Source organism: Aquarana catesbeiana, linkage group LG02 (assembly GCF_042186555.1).
Source record: "Aquarana catesbeiana isolate 2022-GZ linkage group LG02, ASM4218655v1, whole genome shotgun sequence".
Classification (NCBI taxonomy): domain Eukaryota; kingdom Metazoa; phylum Chordata; class Amphibia; order Anura; family Ranidae; genus Aquarana; species Aquarana catesbeiana.
The window spans coordinates 129788891-129809431 of record NC_133325.1 but is presented as its reverse complement, the minus strand read 5'-3'; the positions used below and the strand labels follow the sequence as shown (position 1 = coordinate 129809431).

Here is a 20541-nt window from a genome sequence, read left to right as displayed (position 1 = left end):
GAGTTATTGCTACAGGTAGAAACTGCAAAATAACATCATCAGGTTTTTACTGGTAAAGGACTGTTAAGAAACGGCTATATTGACCTATAAGATGCCAATATCTGGTATGAACATACTAACTGACTATGTAACAAAGGAATACTTGATTGTCGAATGCGGATTATATTGTAATGCTGATTTGTGCAATAAACTTTTCTGTTAAAAAAAAAAAAAGCAGTGTAATCCTATGTACTAAGCTACCACTTAGCCTGAGCCTTGATTAGTTGTGTATGGCATTGACAGCACAGTGCTGCACAGCCTTTGTATTTTCAAAGCAGCTTTAAATCAACAAGCAAAAAAAAAAAAACAATTCATAATGAATTCTTCATATCAAAAATGTTTTATTTTCATAATGATTAAATGCTGGAGCTGAAAAGTGCAGACTCCTATCTTTACCCATATATTCAGTGCACAGTTCCCAACACAGTACACTGCAAAACTCTGGCAAATGCACTGTAGGCCAATGCCAACAAACTGGGATTAGCATGAGGTGCACCGAATGACACTGAATCTGATGCAAACACTTTATTTATTTTTTCATTTCTTTCTTCAGCTTAGCCAGGTGACTCAGACATGCGTCTCTCCATTCCCTCCGTGCCTTCAGCTGATCACTTTGATCAGGTTGGTCGTCCCACAACGCCTGCAAAGAGACAAACATGGTTTAAATCATCTTGTTAAACCATAGTTTCAGATGGATATGATCCAAGCTATTATCTGCTAGTCATGACGAACAGGTAATGTCTATGTTACAACACATCCCAACAGCAATGATGCAAGAAGGTCAGTTAAGCTACTGTTCCCTTACAACATACCTAGTACATACAAGCCGGAGGCAGCCATTTTGTTTGCTGACATTATTCTTGTTACTTTACAAATCAGTAATACTTTATTCCTGCGTGAACCTAAAAAAAAGGTCAGTCACCTAAACACCTGTCCTTATTCAACCCATTTTTCCGCAGTAAACTTGGCACCTTCTGGTGTCTTCTCTCACTATGTCTGTGCATGTCTATTGCTCTGCTCAGCACCACAGCCCCCCTGACCAACCCATTACTTCTGGGCATGATGCCTTCTGAGGGCCCCTGCCCTCCCACAATGCAGCTTTTAGCGCCTCAGTTGCTAATCACAGCTTATTTTCACCTAGCACAAGTCAGTTTTCAGAAATTATTCTTGCACAGATCTTTGCTGTGGACATGGCTGCGGTCAGCAGCAATGAGTAAGCAGAGGGAGGTGAGTTTGGAGGCTTAGTCCTTGTTCACACTATGAGCAGACTTGAGTTTGTTGCACCTGTTTCTGAAAGGGTACAAAAAAACAATTGTTCTCTATGTGCCCTGTTCACAACACAACACAACACTGGTATCGTGCATTTTTTTTCTGCTCAAGACTCTACAAGATGTTTGCAATTTTCTGTGCAAACAACTCACATGACATCAACACTGTGGTGTGAACAGGTTATATAGAGAACAATTGTTTTCTGTATGCCCTTGCAGAGAAATGATGCTGCATATTTTTGCACAGAAAAAAAAATCAGCAGTATTATGGTGTGAACAGGGCACATAGAAAACTATTTTCTTTGTGATCTTGCAGAGACCTACATTAGAAATACACAGGTCTCTGCACATGGTGTGAACAAGCCAAACATATGCTATGCAAGTCAAATCTGCATGTTTTTTTCCATCAGTATTTAGTCGAGGTTCACATCTATGCGGCTGCGCTTGATGCTTTTTTCAGGCATGTTTTGCAGTGCATTTTGCGTTTTTAAACCCTCATTTTTTATGCATTTTTGCATGCAGTTTTCACAATGTGTGCCAATCAGGGAGCGATTACGGCAGAATGGAATCTTGTCTGCATTGTCCATACTAGCAAGGCTCCATCAGATGCCAACTGCCTACAAGTTCATCCTCTGTTGTGAGGACACAGTCAGGTGGCCAATTGCACTATTAAAGCGGGAGTCCGGCGACCAATCTTTTTTTTTTTTTTTTTTTTTTTTTAGGTCATTGAGACACTTTGCTAACCCCAAAATAATACTCAAAGTTTGGGTGTAATATTTCCACCTCGGTCTGTTTTCATACTGAAGAATAACTTAAAAAATGTGATGCTGGCTGTTTCCATCTTGCTTGTGGGCATGTGAAGCCCACAAGCATTGATTTCCTGGATGCGGTGAATGCTGTTCATTCACAGCTTGTTCACACGCATGATCATTGTTTCCGCACTGAATCTTGGGAAGCCTGACACTAAGCTCCCAGGAGACAGTGCGGCGCCGGGGAAAGGCAATAAATACACCTACCCCCATGGGAGGAGAGACAGGGAGTGCCACAATAAAGTACAATTACATAGTTACATAGTAGGTGAGGTTGAAAAAAAGACACAAGTCCATCAAGTCCAACCTATGTGTGTGATTATGTGTCAGTATTACATTACATATCCCTGTATATTGCGGTCATTCAGGTGATTATCTAATAGTTTCTTGAAGCTATCAATGCTCCCCGCTGAGACCACCGCCTGTGGAAGGGAATTCCACATCCTTGCCGCTCTTACAGTAAAGAACCCTCTACGTAGTTTAAGGTTAAACCTCTTTTCTTCTAATTGTAATGAGTGGCCACGAGTCTTATTAAACTCTCTTCTGCGAAAAAGTTTTATCCCTATTGTGGGGTCACCAGTACAGTATTTGTAAATTGAAATCATATCCCCTCTCAAGCGTCTCTTCTCCAGAGAGCATAAGTTCAGTGCTCGCAACCTTTCCTCATAACTAAGATCCTCCAGACCCTTTATTAGCTTTGTTGCCCTTCTTTGTACTCGCTCCATTTCCAGTACGTCCCTCCTGAGGACTGGTGCCCAGAACTGGACAGCATACTCCAGGTGCGGGCGGACCAGAGTCTTGTAGAGCGGGAGAATTATCGTTTTATCTCTGCAGTTGATCCCCCTTTTAATGCATGCCAATATTCTGTTTGCTTTATTAGCAGCAGCTTGGCATTGCATGCCATTGCTGAGCCTATCATCCACTAGGACCCCCAGGTCCTTTTCCATCCTAGATTCCCCCAGAGGTTCTCCCCCCAGTGTATAGATTGCATTCATATTTTTGCCACCCAAATGCATTATTTTACATTTTTCTACATTGAACCTCATTTGCCATGTAGTCGCCCACCCCATTAATTTGTTCAGGTCTTTTTGCAAGATTTCCACATCCTGCGGAGAAGTTATTGCCCTGCTTAGCTTAGTATCGTCTGCAAATACAGAGATTGAACTGTTTATCCCATCCTCCAGGTCGTTTATGAACAAATTAAATAGGATTGGTCCCAGCACAGAACCCTGGGGAACCCCACTACCCACCCCTGACCATTCTGAGTACTCCCCATTTATCACCACCCTCTGAACACGCCCTTGTAGCCAGTTTTCAATCCATGTACTCACCCTATGGTCCATGCCAACGCACCTTATTTTGTACAGTAAACGTTTATGGGGAACTGTGTCAAATGCTTTTGCAAAATCCAGATACATCACGTCTACGGGCCTTCCTTTATCTAGATGGCAACTCACCTCCTCATAGAAGGTTAATAGATTGGTTTGGCAAGAACGATTCTTCATGAATCCATGCTGATTACTGCTAATGATATCATTCTTATTACTAAAATCTTGTATATAGTCCCTTATCATCCCCTCCAAGAGTTTACATACTATTGATGTTAGGCTAACTGGTCTGTAATTCCCAGGGATGTTTTTTGGGCCCTTTTTAAATATTGGTGCTACATTGGCTTTTCTCCAATCAGCTGGTACCATTCCAGTCAATAGACTGTCTGTAAAAATTAGGAACAACGGTCTGGCAATCACCTGACTGAGTTCCCTAAGTACCCTCGGATGCAAGCCATCTGGTCCCGGTGATTTATTAATGTTAAGTTTCTCAAGTCTAATTTTAATTCCGTCCTCTGTTAACCTGTAGGTGCTTCCTGTGTTGTGTCATGAGGATAAACACTGCAGTTTTGGTTACTGAAGCCCCCCGATTCACTCGTGAAGACTGAGGAGAAGAATAAATTCAATACCTTTGCCATCTCCCCATCCTTTGTAACCAGATGTCCTTCCTCATTCTTTATGGGGCCAATATGGTCTGTCCTCCCTTTTTTACTGTTTACATACTTAAAGAATTTCTTGGGATTTTTTTTGCTCTCCTCCGCTATGTGTCTTTCATGTTCTATCTTAGCCAACCTAATTGCACCCTTACATTTCTTATTGCATTCTTTATAAATTCTGAATGCTGTGGATGATCCCTCAACCTTGTATTTTTTGAAGGCCTTCTCCTTTTCTTTATATGCATTTTTACATTGGAGTTAAGCCATCCAGGATGTTTGTTCGCTCTTTTAAATTTATTACCCAATGGTATACATTGGCTAATGCCCTTATTTAATATGCTCTTAAAGCAAACCCATCTCTCCTCCGTATTCTTTGTTCCTAATATTTTATCCCAATTTATGCCTTTTAGCAAGGTTTGTAGTTTAGGGAAGTTGGCTCTTTTGAAATTCAGTGTCTTTGTGTTCCCTTCATGTCTCCTATTTGTGTGATTTATACTGAAACTAATTGACCTGTGATCGCTGTTACCTAAATTGCCCCGTATTTCCACATCTGTTATCAGGTCTGTATTGTTGGTAATCAGTAGATCTAGTAATGTCCTGCAAGACACTAAGGAACTGGCGAGCCTTAAATGAATGCGCGGTTCCCTCCGCCCAGTCTATGTCTGGATAATTAAAATCCCCCATTATGATAACACTTCCCATCCTTGCTGCTAATCCAATTTGTGATAGGAGATCCGTCTCCACTTCCTCCCTCAGGTTAGGGGGCCTATAGCATACTCCCAGTATTATTTTCCCCTTAGCTTCATCCCTTTGGAGCTCTACCCATAAAGATTCCACCTCCTCCCTAGCCCCCTCAGTGATGTCATCTCTCACATTCACTTGTACATTATTCTTGATATATAGGCATACCCCTCCCCCTAATTTACCCTCTCTGTCCTTGCGGTATAGGGTATACCCTTGAATGTTTGCCAGCCAATCATGAGAGCTGTTGAACCAGGTCTCTGAAATTCCCACAAAATCCAAATCCTCCTTGTACAACAGTATCTCTAGTTCACCCATCTTGTCCGCCAGGCTCCTGGCGTTGGTGAACATGCCACATAGTTTAGACCGGTCGCATATTGTCCTCGTATTGGGTGTTTCAAGATTGCAACTTGGACTTGCTACTATACTCACCTTGTGTTTTTGTGCTTTGGTTAACCTACCACTAATGCCCCCAATACTACCCTCTGGAATATCTTCCGCGCTGGCTATCACTGTCTCTGGACCCTCCCCCCCATCGCCTAGTTTAAAAACCCCTCTAACTTTTTGGCCATCTTCATTCCCAGCAGATCTGCACCCTCCTCATTTAGGTGCAGTCCGTCCCTTCTATAGTACCGGTTACCGACTGAGAAGTCGGCCCAGTCCTCCAGGAACCCAAACCCCTCTTTACTACACCAGCTCTTCAGCCACTTGTTTACTTCCCTAATCTCCCTCTGCCTCTCTGGTGTGGCTCGATGTACCGGTAGTATTCCTGAGAACACTACCTTGGAGGTCCTTTTCCTCAATTTAGCTCCTAAGTCCCTAAAATCGTTCTTTAGGACACTCCATCTGCCTCTGACTTTGTCATTGGTGCCAACGTGCACCATGACAGCCGGGTCTTCCCCAGCCCCTTCCAGTAATCTGTCCACAAGATCCGTGATGTACCGAACCCGAGCGCCCGGTAGACAACATACTGTTCGGCGCTTCAGGTCTTGGTTACAGATTGCCCTCTCTGTCCTTCTAAGAATTGAGTCCCCTACCACCAGAATCTGTCTTTCCTTTCCCTTTGCTGCCCCCCCACTCTCACTGGAGGAGTTCTTCCCCTGGCAGCTAGGAGAGTCCCTCATCTCCAGCAGTGCTGGTCCCTGACTGGTTACACCAATGTCACTCAATGGAGCGTACATATTGGGATGCTCCAGTCCTGGATCGGCCTCCCTGGCACTTCCCCCTCTACCCCTCCTGACTGTCACCCATCTACTCTTTGCTAGTGCCTGCACCTCTTTGTCTCCACCCGCCTCTGTGCTGGCCCCTGCCGGCACCTGCCGTGTACGTTCCTGGCTCACCTTTAGTATGGAGGGACTTCTCAGTGCTGACAGTTGCTTCCCCAGATTCAGAACCTGGGCTTCCAGGGAAACAATGTGCTTACATTTTGCACAGCAGTATTCGCCCTCGATCGGATGATCAAGGAATGCATACATGCGGCAAGATGTACAAAGAGTCACCTCTCCACACCCGCCGGGCATCGTACCTATTAAATTTGGTGAGGATTTGGGGATTTTACCCTGTCCAAATTACCTAACAACTAGCTTCCTGGCACTAATACTCAAGACAATACACAGGTACACGACAAGACAATACACAGGTACACAATACACAAGTACTAACGATCCACACACACTACTCAGACAACACTCAGATACTCACACTACACAGGTACTATGACCCCTGTTATAACCTCCTGTTTTAAACTCTTGTTTTTAACTCCCACTTAATCCAGCTCCACTTACACCAAGCTCCACAGCTTCAAACTGAGCACGCTCAGACTGAGTCCTACAACAAGTTAAATAGGCACCTGTGAGCAATTATTAACCACACCCCTTAATTGATAGACTGATGAAACAAGAAAAAAAAAAAAAAAAAGCTATTTAAAAAGTGACAGCAAAAGGCAAATTAAAAACTAAAAGGAAAAGTCCCCAAAATGCAACCCAGCAAACACCAACAGACAGCAAACACACACCAACAGACAGCAACACACACCAACAGACAGCAACACACACCAACAGACAGCAACACACACCAACAGACAGCAAGACTTGTATACTCTAACACTTGTTTTTAACTCCCACTTAATCCAGCTTTACAATATAAAGGTAATTACAGCGATAAAAAAAAAAATTGTGCGGCATTTGAACATCTATGCAATTAACTGAAGGGGGTAAAATTAAGTTAAAAATTTGAGTGAAACCCCGCTTTAACCAGTTTACTGTAGGAGTATTAAGGTTTTAGCTGTGCCCCCTGGACATTCACCGGGCCCTAGGCTCCTGATTAGGTTGCCTTGTGGATGATAGTAATGAAAGCACTCTGCAGCTATGATGTTATCACTATGCTAGCACCCACTGGTGACTAGGTACACACCTGAACATGAGATATCCCATCCAGAAAACTTTTCCTGGGGTATCTTTTATTACTAAAGTCTGCATAGGTTTTATAACTTCATCATACAGTTTCCTTAAAGGCTCTTTATGCTGCCTGTACAGTAAACACTCAGTTTTAGCGTGCAGAAGGCTGTCAGTTTACACCTGTAGTGAGCTGTGGTGGTGGTGGGTGTTTTCATTCAGTCTTGCATATGTGCAACTGGAAAAAAGTTGGAACTAAAATCGAATAAAAAAGGCACGAAACTAGAAATCTTTCCCACAGGCACTAAAAATTAAGAAATAGAATTGTGAGGATCAAAGATTAAGCATAATGCAATTTTAAAACCCTCAAGAGAAGGCAATGCTAAAGAATTGTGAAAAGATGGGAAAACAATGAAAGGTCCAGCTCTAAAAACACAATGAAAGGTGCTGGAGCTTTCAAAAAGCTTATAGAAAGAAAAGTAAAACTTAAATATGGCTGAAAAGGGAAGCAAATCTGTAGGTTTACACATACATGAGAAAGTAGACTATAGCTTGTAATACAAGCGACTTTAACCACTTCAGCCCCGGAAGGATTTACCCCCTTCCTGACCAGAGCACTTTTTACAATTTGGCACTGCGTCGCTTTAACTTCTAATTGCGCGGTCATGCAATGCTGTACCCAAACAAAATTTGCGTCCTTTTCTTCCCACAAATAGAGCTTTCTTTTGATGGTATTTGATCACTTCTGCAGTTTTTATTTTTTAAAGCTATAAACGGAAAAAGACCGAAAATTAAAAAAAAAAAATGATATTTTCTACTTTGTGTTATAAAAAAATCCAATAAACTCAATTTTAGTCATACATTTAGGCCAAAATGTATTCGGCCACATGTCTTTGGTAAAAAAAATGTCAATAAGCGTATATTTATTGGTTTGCGCAAAAGTTATAGCGTCTACAAACTAGGGTACATTTTCTGGAATTTACACAGCTTTTAGTTTATGACTGCCTATGTCATTTCTTGAGGTGCTAAAATGGCAGGGCGGTACAAAACCCCCCAAATGACCCCATTTTGCAAAGTAGACACCCCAAGGAAATTGCTGAGAGGCATGTTGAGCCATTGAATATTAATTTTTTTTGTCCCAAGTGATTGAATAATGACAAAAAAAAAAAAAATTACAAAAAGTTGTCACTAAATGATATATTGCTCACACAGGTCATGGGCATATGTGGAATTGCACCCCAAAATATATTCAGCTGCTTCTCCTGAGTATGGGGATACCACATGTGTGGGACTTTTTGGGAGCCTAGCCGCGTACGGGGCCCCGAAAACCAATGACCGCCTTCAGGATTTCTAAGGGCGTACATTTTTTATTTTACTCCTCACTACCTATCACAGTTTTGAAGGCCATAAAATGCCCAGATGGCACAAAAGCCCCCCAAATTAACCCATTTTGGAAAGTAGACACCCCAAGCTATTTGCTGAGAGGCATGGTGAGTATTTTGCAGCTCTCATTTGTTTTTGAAAATGAAGAAAGACAAGAAAAAAAAAATTTTTTTTCTGTTTTCAATTTTCAAAACTTTGTGACAAAAAGTGAGGTCTGCAAAATACTCACTATACCTCTCAGCAAATAGCTTGGGGTGTCTACTTTCCAAAATGGGGTCATTTGGGGGGGGGGGAGGGGGTTGTGCCATCTGTGCATTTCATGGCCTCCGAAACTGTGATAGGCAGTGAAGAGTGAAATCAAAATTTACGCCCTTAGAAAGCCTGAACGCGGTGCTTGGTTTTCGGGGTCCCGTATGCGGCTAGGCTCCCAAAAAGTCTCACACATGTGGTATCCCCGTACTCAGGAGAAGCAACAGAATGTATTTTGGGGTGTAATTTCACATATTCCCATGGCATGTTTGAGCAATATATCATTTAGTGACAACTATTTGTCTTTTTCCCGCAACTTGTGTCACAATATAAAATATTCCATGGACTCGACATGCCTCTCAGCAAATAGCTTGGGGTGTCTACTTTCCAAAATGGGGTCATTTGGGGGGGTTTGAACTGTCCTGACATTTTATGCACAACATTTAGAAGCTTATGTCACACATCACCCACTCTTCTAACCACTTGAAGACAAAGCCCTTTCTGACACTTTTTGTTTACATGAAAAAATTACTTTTTTTTTGCAAGAAAATTACTTTGAACCCCCAAACATTATATATTTTTTTAAAGCAAATGCCCTACAGATTAAAATGGTGGTGTTTCATTTTTTTTTTCACACAGTATTTGCGCAGCGATTTTTCAAACGCATTTTTTGGGGAAAAAACACACTTTTTTAAATTTTAATGCACTAAAACACACTATATTGCCCAAATGTTTGATGAAATAAAAAAGATGATCTTAGGCCGAGTACATGGATACCAAACATGACATGCTTTAAAATTGCGCACAAACGTACAGTGGCAACAAAATAAATACATTTTTAAAAGCCTTTAAAAGCCTTTACAGGTTACCACTTTAGATTTACAGAGGAGGTCTACTGCTAAAATTACTGCCCTCTGTCTGACCTTCGCGGTGATATCTCACATGCATGTTGCAATTGCTGTTTACATTTGATGCCAGACCGACGCTTGGTTCGCCTTAGCGCGAGAGCAGGGGGGGGACAGGGGTGCTTTATTTATTTTTTTTCTTTATTATTTTTTTGCTTTTTTATCTTATTTTTAAACTGTTCCTTTCATTTTTTTTTTTTTAATAATTTTTATTGTTATCTCTGGGAATGTAAATATCCCCTATAATAGCAATAGGTAGTGGCAGGTACTCTTTTTTGAAAAAATTGGGGTCTATTAGCCCCTAGATCTCTCCTCTGCCCTCAAAGCATCTGACCACACCAAGATCGGCGTGATAAAATGCTTTCCCAATTTCCCAATGGCGCTGTTTACATCCGGCGAAATCTAAGTCATAAAATGCTCGTAGCTTCCGGTTTCTTAGGCCATAGAGATGTTCGGAGCCACTCTGGTCTCTGATCAGCTCTATGGTCAGCTGGCTGAATCACCGGCTGCATTCTCAGGTTCCCTGTTGAGACAGGAGAGCCAGAGAAAAACACGGAAGACGGTGGGGGGAGCATTCCCTCCCACTGCTTGTAAAAGCAGTCTAGAGGCTAATTAGCTGCTAGGATTGCTTTTACATGAAAGCCGACCGCTGGCTGAAAAGAATGATACCAAGATGATACCTAAACCCGCAGGCATCGTTCTGGTATAACCACTCAAAGTCGTGAATGGCTTACCTGAAGACAAAAAAAATGGTTAACAATAAAGCACAGTAAACAGTAAAGTATAAAAAATTGCATACCTGAAAAGCAAACATGATAAAACATAATAACAATAAAACATTGCAAAATAGAATACAGTAAAAAAGAGCAGAACAATAGAGAGAGAATAGAGAGAGAGAGAACAATAAAATGACAACTATTTTTTTTTATTTTATATTATTTTATTTTATTTTTACACTTTTTTTTGTAACTAACTTTTATAACTGTAACCGGTTCCAGGTTCGGGTCTCTCAAAATGCAATGGCATCTTGGGAGACCCTGTGAAAGTATGCCTAGTCTGTGCAATGCTGTACCCTACGCTAATACTCAACTAGTGAATGGTAGCGTTCAAAACATTCACCAATGCAAAGACCAGGATTGTCAGGACAGGAGGGACAATAATAGCGGGTGTCACGCCTATATCCGCGCTTGCTGCAGACACGACATCTTTTTTGGGGGGGTTCGTTGGGTAGGGGTACTCAGGAGGACATAAAGAAAATGCCTCTCATGCAGCCAACTGCATTTGGTTGGGGATGTGAATGGGGGGGGGGAAGTACGGGTGCTGCAGAAGTGGTGGGTTCCCAATTAGGATTGGCGAATGCAGCAGGAAGGGCACTATGGGCACGACGGGCCTGTGTTTGTCTTCTTCTTGGTGGCAGCGGGACACTACTTGTGCTTGCCACCTCACCAGCTTGAACTGCACTTATGGGACTCGCCACATCACCAAGTGTTACTGCAGTGCTGGTTTGACTACGACCGGGTGTACTAGGCCGCTGGTGCTTGCCAGTTCACCAAAACGCTACCAAAAAAACTGTTAGCGATCGCAGGGATCAGGGCTGACTCTGCGAACGCTGCAGTTATGTGTTTAGTGTTTTGTAAGTGACAGTGATTGATCGATACTGCACTTGGGTGGGCTGGGCTGGGCTGGGCGGAGGGGCAAAACGCAGGTGCTAGCAGGTATCTGGGCTGATCCCGCTAACACTGAGTTTTTGGGAACCCTAAACTGCTGGGGACACTAGTATAGATCTGATCGGATCAGATATTGATCCGTTCAGATACTATACCACTAAGGGAGGTGTACGGTGCGTGCGTGGGTGTTAGCGCTACTGGCGCTAACCTGACGCTGCTTGGGGCTGGTGCTTGCCAGTTCACCAAAATGCTACCAAAAAAACTGTTAGCGATCGCAGGGATCAGGCCTGACTCTGCGAACGCTGCAGTTATGCGTTTAGTGTTTTGTAAGTGACAGTGATCGATCGATACTGCACTTGAGTGGGCTGGGCCAGGCGGAGGGGCAAAACGCAGGTGCTAGCAGGTATCTGGGCTGATCCCGCTAACACTGCGCTTTTGGGAACCCTAAACTGCTGGGGACACTAGTATAGATCTGATCGGATCAGATATTGATCCATTCAGATACTATACCACTAAGGGAGGCATATGCTGCGTGCGTGGGTGTTAGCGGTACTGGCGCTAACCTGACGCTGCCTGGGGCGACGCATATCACCGCCGGGCGATCAGGGGGCTAAACCTTTATTAGGTAATAAACGGCGGGTGCCCTGACACTATAAAAAATAAACGAACTAACCAGCGTCATCTGTAATAGTTATACGGTGATCACTGGTGAAAGGGTTAACTAGGGGGCAATCAAGGGGTTAAAACATTTATTAGGTAGTATATGGGGGTCCCTGACGCTATAAAACGCTGATGGCGAACCTAAATATTTACCTCCCTAACTAGCGTCACCAGTGACACTAATACAGCGATCAGAAAAATGATCGCTTAGCGACACTGGCGACGGGGGGGGTGATCAAGGGGTTAAAACTTTATTAGGGGGGGTTAGGGGGGTACCCTAGACCTAAAGGGGGCTAACACTAACTGCCCTACCACACTAACTGTCACAAACTGACACCATGCAGTAATCAGAAAAAAAAAACTGCTTGGTGTCAGTGTGACAGGGGGGGGGAGGGGTAATTAGGGGGTGATCGGGGGGTAAAGGGGGGTGTAAAGTATGCCTGGCATGTTCTACTGTGTTTGTGCACTCACTCGGATGTCTTCTCTCCTCGGCGCCGGAACGGAAAATACCGAGCCGAGGAGAGATGACATCATTTCCTCTGCCTCTGTGTACTATACAGAGGCAGGGGAATGATCTCATTGGCTGGGAGCGATCGCGAGGGGGGGGGGGCCACGAATGGATGGCCTCCCCCTCATCTCTGAACGCTCCCAGACCAAAGCCGACCTCCTCGGGCACCGGGGGGGGGGGTCCGATCGATCCCCCTGCCCGCGGGAAGGCAAGGACTTATATATAAGTCCTTTTGCCTGCCCGTGCCATTGTACCGACGCACATCGTCGTGCGGCGGTCGGCAACTGGTTAAAGCGGCTCTTCACTGCATCTGAGCACCACAAACCAAAAACACAATTTAAAGCGTTTGTTAACCCAAAAAAAAAATTGCTGTGCAATTTGACCCCCTGTATCACCTGAAATACCTGGTTGATCCTGACAGTTTCTGCCCTGCCCCCTGTAAACTGACCACGGTTAATCATGGCTGCTGAGCCCTGACACCATGACTAGTTTACGTGCCTCCGTCATCCGCAGCCCTGTTCTCTGCTCTCCTCTGCCTCCTGTGTCCTCCTCCCCCCTTCCTCCCTGCCTGTCAGCTAGTCTGTGTGTGAGCCGCCCCTTCCCTTTTAGCACTTCTCCGAGCAGTGCACACATTACTGCACACAACTACTGCCAGCCCCTCTGCTAGTACAACATGTAGTATATACTGTATGCCTTTTTGTAAAATTATTCTTTTAAATACCTTATTCCTTCTCCTTGATCAGAGGTCATGTTGATAGGGTTGAAATAATGACTTAGAGTTCCACTTTAATTGTTTCTGTTTTTTTCTTACCTGTGTACGTATCAATTGTTCTATTTAAATTGTTTATGCTCCTTTCTTAGCTGTGTACGTATCAATTGTTCTATTTAAATTGTTTGTGCTCCTTTCTTACCTATGTACGTATCAATTGTTCTATCAATCTGTATCTAGATGGAATTTGGAACTGCTGAATAATCATTACATGTTCGCTGATGAGAAACTCTTTGTACCTTAACCTCATTTGGTAATGCCGATAAGATTACTGCTTTTGGAACTGCCTATAAAAGAAGTAAAGGGAGCAGTCCTTTTTTTGCTCAGAACTGTGATACAGACATACCTGACTCCGTGTCATTATTCTTATAGAAGCAATAATTTGGCAAAGCAATATAAACTTAAGCAACTTGTTTAAAAGTTGAACCTAACATTTTTGGCGCCCGGACGAGGGACTCACCGATGATACTACAAGAGGTGGTTGAGCTACGCTGACGGAACAAAAAGACAGGCATTCCGGGAACCACAGATCAAAAAAAAAAACCTGCGCAGGTAAGAAAAAGCTTTATTTTTCTTATATTCTGTGCTCCCCTGATTTGTGCCTATCCGTTCTGTCAGTTACGGTTCTCCTGGTTTTAAAACACCAGCCTCTGTAGTGGTGAGTCTAGAATTACTGGATATTTTAGTTTATATTGCTGGAATTATTTGTTTGTTTTGTCTGTCTTGTCTGTCTTGTCTGTCTTGTTGAGAAAGTGAATGAGCCTTGTCAAGGATGGTATGAGTTAGAAGGGGATTGCCGAACTAAGCAACGGAATGCGCCTTACCTCACACGATTGGGAACCTGAGGGCTTGTGAGCTTGGGGGTCTGACGCTTATGCTTAACCTCACATCTAACTCATAAACCATAGACGGGTTGAGAGTATAAGCCCTGTCTGCTCCATAAAGCAGGGATAAGAGTGTATGAGAGGGATTCCCAGATACGGGGAGGGAATAAGGTCTCAACAAAGTCCCGAGATCTAGTCGGATACCTGGCCACTTAAAGGAATGCTTGTATATGTTGTAGCCGCATTTTTGTATATGTTGTAGCCGCATTCTGGTTTGTTATTGGGCTAGCATATAAAGTAATTATTTATTATTGGGCTAGCATATAAAGTAATTCGGTTTCAGAAATCTCATTCCGGAGAGGTTTCTAGAATTCTAGCACCCTAGGAGGAAGGCAACGAGGAACTAGTGTAACTTAGCTGGTTTGCTATTGGGCTAGCATATAAAGTAATTATTCATTCTTGTATATGTTGTAGCCGCATTATATTGTACACTAAGTGTCCCACACGCTACCTAGGCAGGACTGTTAGAATGGGCCAGAGGAACACAAAACCCCGTCAGGGAATTGTGGCGCACTATACGGTGCCACAGATAATTAAGAACATTTATGGGAAAACCGAAGCACAGGACTTAAAGGATGTCCTTCGTAAATTTAAGGTGAAAGGAGCAGCGGGCTTAGACCCGGATGTATGGAGTGAAATAAAAAGGGACAGACAAGGAGAGGTGTTAGAGAAGCAATGGATGCGTCAGGTTCAATGCTTAATTAAGGTCTCAAATAGAGCGAAAGAAGAGGGGTGGAAGTATAATCCAGATTGTGATGGTTGGGATATGAAAGATAGAAGAACAAAAAATGTCGAGGCTCCCAGCTCAGCCATCCCACCCCCATACACTGACGTAGAACGCAAACCACACAAGATATATCCGGTACTTGAGGGGAGAGGATGGGTTTGTCAGGATTGTGGAGCACAAAACCCAGAATGGGCAGTAGAATGTGTGCATTGTGGGGCACAAAAACCTCATCCAGAAACTGTAGCTCCCGTACGCACTGATACACGCATTGTTCAGGTAAACCATCCAGAATTTGGACAAGCAGCCCATCCAAATGCCCCGCCTACTGTCACTCGTAGAATGCAAATAAGGACTTGGGCACCATGGTCGGCAGACACCCTTATGGCATTAATACAGAGCGCCCCAGACCCGGTAGCAAAGCCAGCTGCTTTTTGTAGATTTGTGACACAGTTAATGAATACACATGAAGCGACCTGGCAGGATGGGGAGGATCTATGCAGACACAAAATGACTCTGACCCTGTTTAACCAGTTTATGACAGAAATAGGTCCACACAGACCTGCAGGACAAGTTGATGGGGATGGCAATTTAGAGACAGGACATGTCAGACATATAGACTCAAGGGCCCCTTTTATTGCTAGATTAGAAGCTTTTTGTCAGGCAAAACAACAGGAGAGGGGGTCCATATCACCCATGAAGCAAATGCCAGGACAGACTGTATCGGAATTTTACTTATCTATGGAAAGTATGATGGCAGATGAGGGATTGGACTTGGCCCTGCCAGTCACAATCCGAGCCTTCAATAGACAATTTATGGAGGGATTAATTCCACAGATAAGTGAGAGACTGAAAGCCTGCACACCAGAGTGGAGGGCAACTAGAGATAGAGGGACGTTGTTACAAAAAGCGCAAGGCATAGAGGCGGACTTAGCAGAAACCAAAGGGAGGAAATCTCATGCTATCAACGCACTCGGGGGTCCCCAAGAGCAAGGTAGAGGTTCCTTTCGCAAACCCCTTACCTGTCACTACTGTAACAAGATTGGTCACATCAGACGCAACTGTAAGAAAAGAATAAGGGATGAAGGAGAGGAAGGTGTTGATTCTCCAGTTAATCAGAGAAGGAACCAGCCCAGGGACAACAAAAATAGTCATATCAGGCAGCAGGGAGATGGTCCACGAGCATGACTCACCCCGGTTTTAGAAAAATCCAAAACAACAATGCTTAAGACAAATATAACGGTTGGTAATAAGAAAATCTCTTGTTTAGTCGATACAGGAGCTTCACGCTCGTTACTTTCTGACTCTGAACTACTCCCTGGCCAAAAATCACCTGACACTTTACTAATAACTGGATATGATGGCATTTTAGCCGACGCCCCGCTTACAAAACCTCTGAAAGTTAAAGTAGGAAACCACATGTTCCTTTCACGCTTTCTGGTATCCAGAGGAGCCCCCACTAATTTGTTAAGAGCTGACATTTTGCAGAAAATAGGAGCTAACATTACCTATCACCCAGATGGCACTGTCACCTTAGCTATAGGGGATAATCAAGAACACATGGAGATGTGTAACCTGATACAATACCTAGAGGAGGAATCGGAATTGTCCGGCACACCTCCTTCAGACTTAGATCAGATTTTGTCGTCCCTTCCAGGAGAACTATGGGAAAAACATCCAGCTGATGTTGGACTTTTGCCCATACCTCCGGTTACCCTACAGCTGATTCCAGGAGCAGTGCTTCCCCAACAAAAGCAGTATCCACTTAGTGCACCCCAAGAGACGGCCATAGAAATGCAGGTCCAATCCTTCTTAAAAAGTGGAGTTCTAAAAGAGGTAAAATCACCGGCAAACACTCCCTTGTACCCGGTTAAAAAGAAATCAGTAGCCGGTAGTCCGGTTAAGTATAGAATGGTCCAAGACCTTAGAGCGGTCAACAAAATACTAGCCCCGATGACACCTTTAGTACCCAATCCACATACATTACTGTCACAAATACCATCAACCAGTATGTACTTTACGGTTATAGATATAGCGAATGCTTTCTTTTCTGTCCCGCTTGCTGAAGAATGCCAACTTTGGTTCGCATTTTCAATAAAAAATCGGCAACTAACCTGGACACGCCTACCTCAGGGTATGGCGCATTCACCTACCTTGTATTCGCAAGCATTGCAAACGGTGTTGGGAGAATGGGTACCACCAGATTCCTGTGTATTGTTACAATATGTGGATGATTTATTGTTATGCTGCCCTGACAAAGAAACTTGTTTGGCCACCACCCTTAATTTGTTGCGATTTTTGGCAGAAAAAGGTTGCAAGGTTAATAAGAAAAAGTTACAAGTGTGTCAGGAAAAAGTTATCTTTTTGGGACATTGTATATCACAGGGTACGAGACATCTCACTGAGGAGAGGGTTCAAGTGATAAAGGGAATGTTACCCCCACGGAATTTCAAACAATTGCGTATGTTTTTAGGTATCGTGTCATATTGTAGACAGTGGATACCACATGCTAGCGCTTTGATGCAGCCATTATACGATTGTTTGAAAATTGTACCGTATGTGCTTACAGAAGTAGCTTATGAGTCGTTTATCACTTTGAAAAAGTTGTTGATTTCTGCCCTGGCTATTGGTATACCAGATTACACCAAGATATTTAATCTGTACATTGCTGAGATCACTGGACACGCCACAGGTGTTCTGACACAGGCACATGTAAAACAAAGACCAGTCGCTTACTTTTCAGCAGCATTAGATCCAGTATCTAGAGGTTCACCGTCTTGTGTACGGGCGGTAGCTGCAGTGTCAATTATCATAGATAAGTCATCAGAGATTGTTCTAGACAATCCAGTCGTAGTGCATACCACACATGACATACATGCAATCTTGTCTCAGGTACAGCCCAAACACATTTCAATGGCTAGGCAATTAAGATTACAGTGTACTTTACTCTTACCTCCAAATGTTACTTTTCAGCGCTGTACAACCTTAAATTTGGCCACCTTTTTGCCTCTTCAGTCACCAGATTTGGCAAGGGGGAATGATAGTACTAATAGTACTAGTGAGAAAAGAAATGAGGACACTGACACTCTTTTGTTTAAAGAAGTAGATCAGCACGATTGTTTTCAGCTCATGGAACAGGAGACAATGGGATTTCCACATGTTACAGATACACCAATTTTAAATGCTGAGCACACCTTGTATATAGATGGTAGTAGGTTTGCTGATGACAAGGGTAAATATCACACAGGGTATGCTGTAGTGACTGATACGCAGGTAATTGAAGCACAGGCCTTACCAGCCCACATGTCAGCACAGGAAGCAGAATTAAAAGCTTTAGAACAAGCCCTAGAATACTTAAAAGAACGAGAAGGGAATATTTACACTGACTCTGCCTACGCTTATGGTGTAGCGCACGATTATGGCCACATATGGAGGGCTAGAGGTTATCTGACAGCAGCAGGTACACCTGTAAAACATGGAGAAGGGATTAAGAGAGTCCTGAACAATCTTCAAAAGGTTAAACGAGTAGCCATTATGAAGATAGCGGCACACACGAGCGCAAAAACAATTGAGGCAAAAGGAAATGCATTTGCAGATTTGACTGCAAAACAGGCAGCTCTAGGGGAAGGAAGCCCTGAGACCTTAGCAGCGGTAGAGGTGAGTATCCCAGAACCAACATGGCAGCAGCTGAGTAAATTACAGGAGCAAGCAGGGGAGAGCGAGAAAGATAAGTGGGTCAGTATGGGAGCAGCACCAGACCTTGACAATGTATGGAGGGAAGGAGGCAAAATATGCCTGCCTGCCTCTCTGTACCCAGCAATGGCAGCGGCAGTTCACCTACCCACACACGTCAGTTCCAATTCCATGTATAGGATTGTAAACCAAGGATGGCTCGCCCCTGGATTCAGTAGCACTGCAAGAAACTACTGTGCAGCCTGCCAAATCTGTCTCCTGAATAACCCAGGACAGAGAGTAAAAACCCCACGAAAACACCAGGTCCGGGCCCAATACCCCTTCCAGAGACTGCAAATTGATTACATACAAATGCCTAAGAGCGGCCCCTTTGAATTTGTCCTCGTGTGTATCGATTTATTCTCAGGTTGGCCCGAAAGTTATCCAGTAAAATCGGCTACAGCTAAAGCCACAGCTAAGAAACTGATTACTGAGTTAATACCTAGGTTTGGTCTTCCTGAAACCATAGAATCAGATAGGGGGACACACTTTACAGGAGAAATCATGCAGAATGTGATGACCATGTTAGGGGTTCAACAAAGTTTTCACACCCCTTACCACCCACAGAGTTCAGGATCAGTGGAGAGAGTAAATGGGACAATAAAGTTAAAAATACAAAAAGCCATGCAAGAGTTAAACAAGCCTTGGCCAGAATGCCTGCCTTTGGCTTTGTTCTCTATAAGGTACACTCCAACAGGAAAGACAGGATTATCCCCATATGAGATACTTTTTGGGAATGCACCTAGATTGGGTTTATACTTTCCACAGAGTATGCAATTGCAATGTGATAGTTTGACTGCATATGTGATACAATTACAACAACGTCTAACTAAGATCCACAAAAGTGTGTATTCTTCTCTTCCAGACCCTAATTCAATAACAGGTACACATACTCTGCTACCAGGGGATTATGTATATGTGAAGAAACACACCAGAAAGACATTGGAACCCAGGTTTGAAGGTCCTTACCAAGTACTCTTGACCACAGCCACCTCAGTAAAGCTGGAAGGAAAACCTACCTGGATACACGCATCACATTGCAAGAAACAACCCGAGAAAACAACATGATGAAATATCTACTTACAGATTTTTTGTTGAAGATTGTTGTTTTACAAATATATGCATGGACTCCTGGTATTAATGTACTTGAAGTAGAGGAAACAACAACTTTCGAATGGGCTATAGATGATCCTAAAGTAGCAAATTATTATTGACAAAGGTAGACTAGTGCATCTTTCCTCACAGATACAACAGGATACTGCACCACATTGGTGGGATATATTTAGTGGAATGTCTTCTACAGCAACCAATACCTTTCACTGGTTGTTAAGTCCAATGGTAATTATTATTCTAATATTAATATCACTTACAATCACGAATATATGTGTATACAGGAAAATAAATAGGAAAATTAGGAGAATAGACAGGGTATACTGATAAATGTGTATTGACATCACCCTACTCCTATAAAACTCCTCTTCTTGAATTTTAAGATGTTGGTAATACCTAGGGGGATGGGTTCTACCCCTCTGACAACTCGCGGTCAGGGAAAGGACTCTGGGGAAAAACTGACTAGAACTTATTCATGAGGACCCAGGGGGAAGGAGAGGATGATGTCAAAGGGGGAAATTGATAGGGTTGAAATAATGACTTAGAGTTCCACTTTAATTGTTTCTGTTTTTTTCTTACCTGTGTACGTATCAATTGTTCTATTTAAATTGTTTATGCTCCTTTCTTAGCTGTGTACGTATCAATTGTTCTATTTAAATTGTTTGTGCTCCTTTCTTACCTATGTACGTATCAATTGTTCTATCAATCTGTATCTA

General features: G+C 43.1%; 1 protein-coding gene across 3 annotated transcripts in view; it reads right to left on the bottom strand.

The window, feature by feature from the left end:
- Positions 1–356: 356 nt before the first annotated feature.
- Positions 357–20541, bottom strand: part of CRYL1 (crystallin lambda 1) — a 223710-nt gene continuing 203525 nt past the window's right edge. For all 3 annotated transcript variants that reach the window (XM_073613462.1, XM_073613463.1, XM_073613461.1), the window contains one exon: positions 357–679. In XM_073613462.1, coding sequence (XP_073469563.1) covers positions 569–679 — 111 coding nt within the window. In that variant the 3' untranslated portion in view covers positions 357–568. The remainder of the gene's footprint in view (positions 680–20541) is intronic.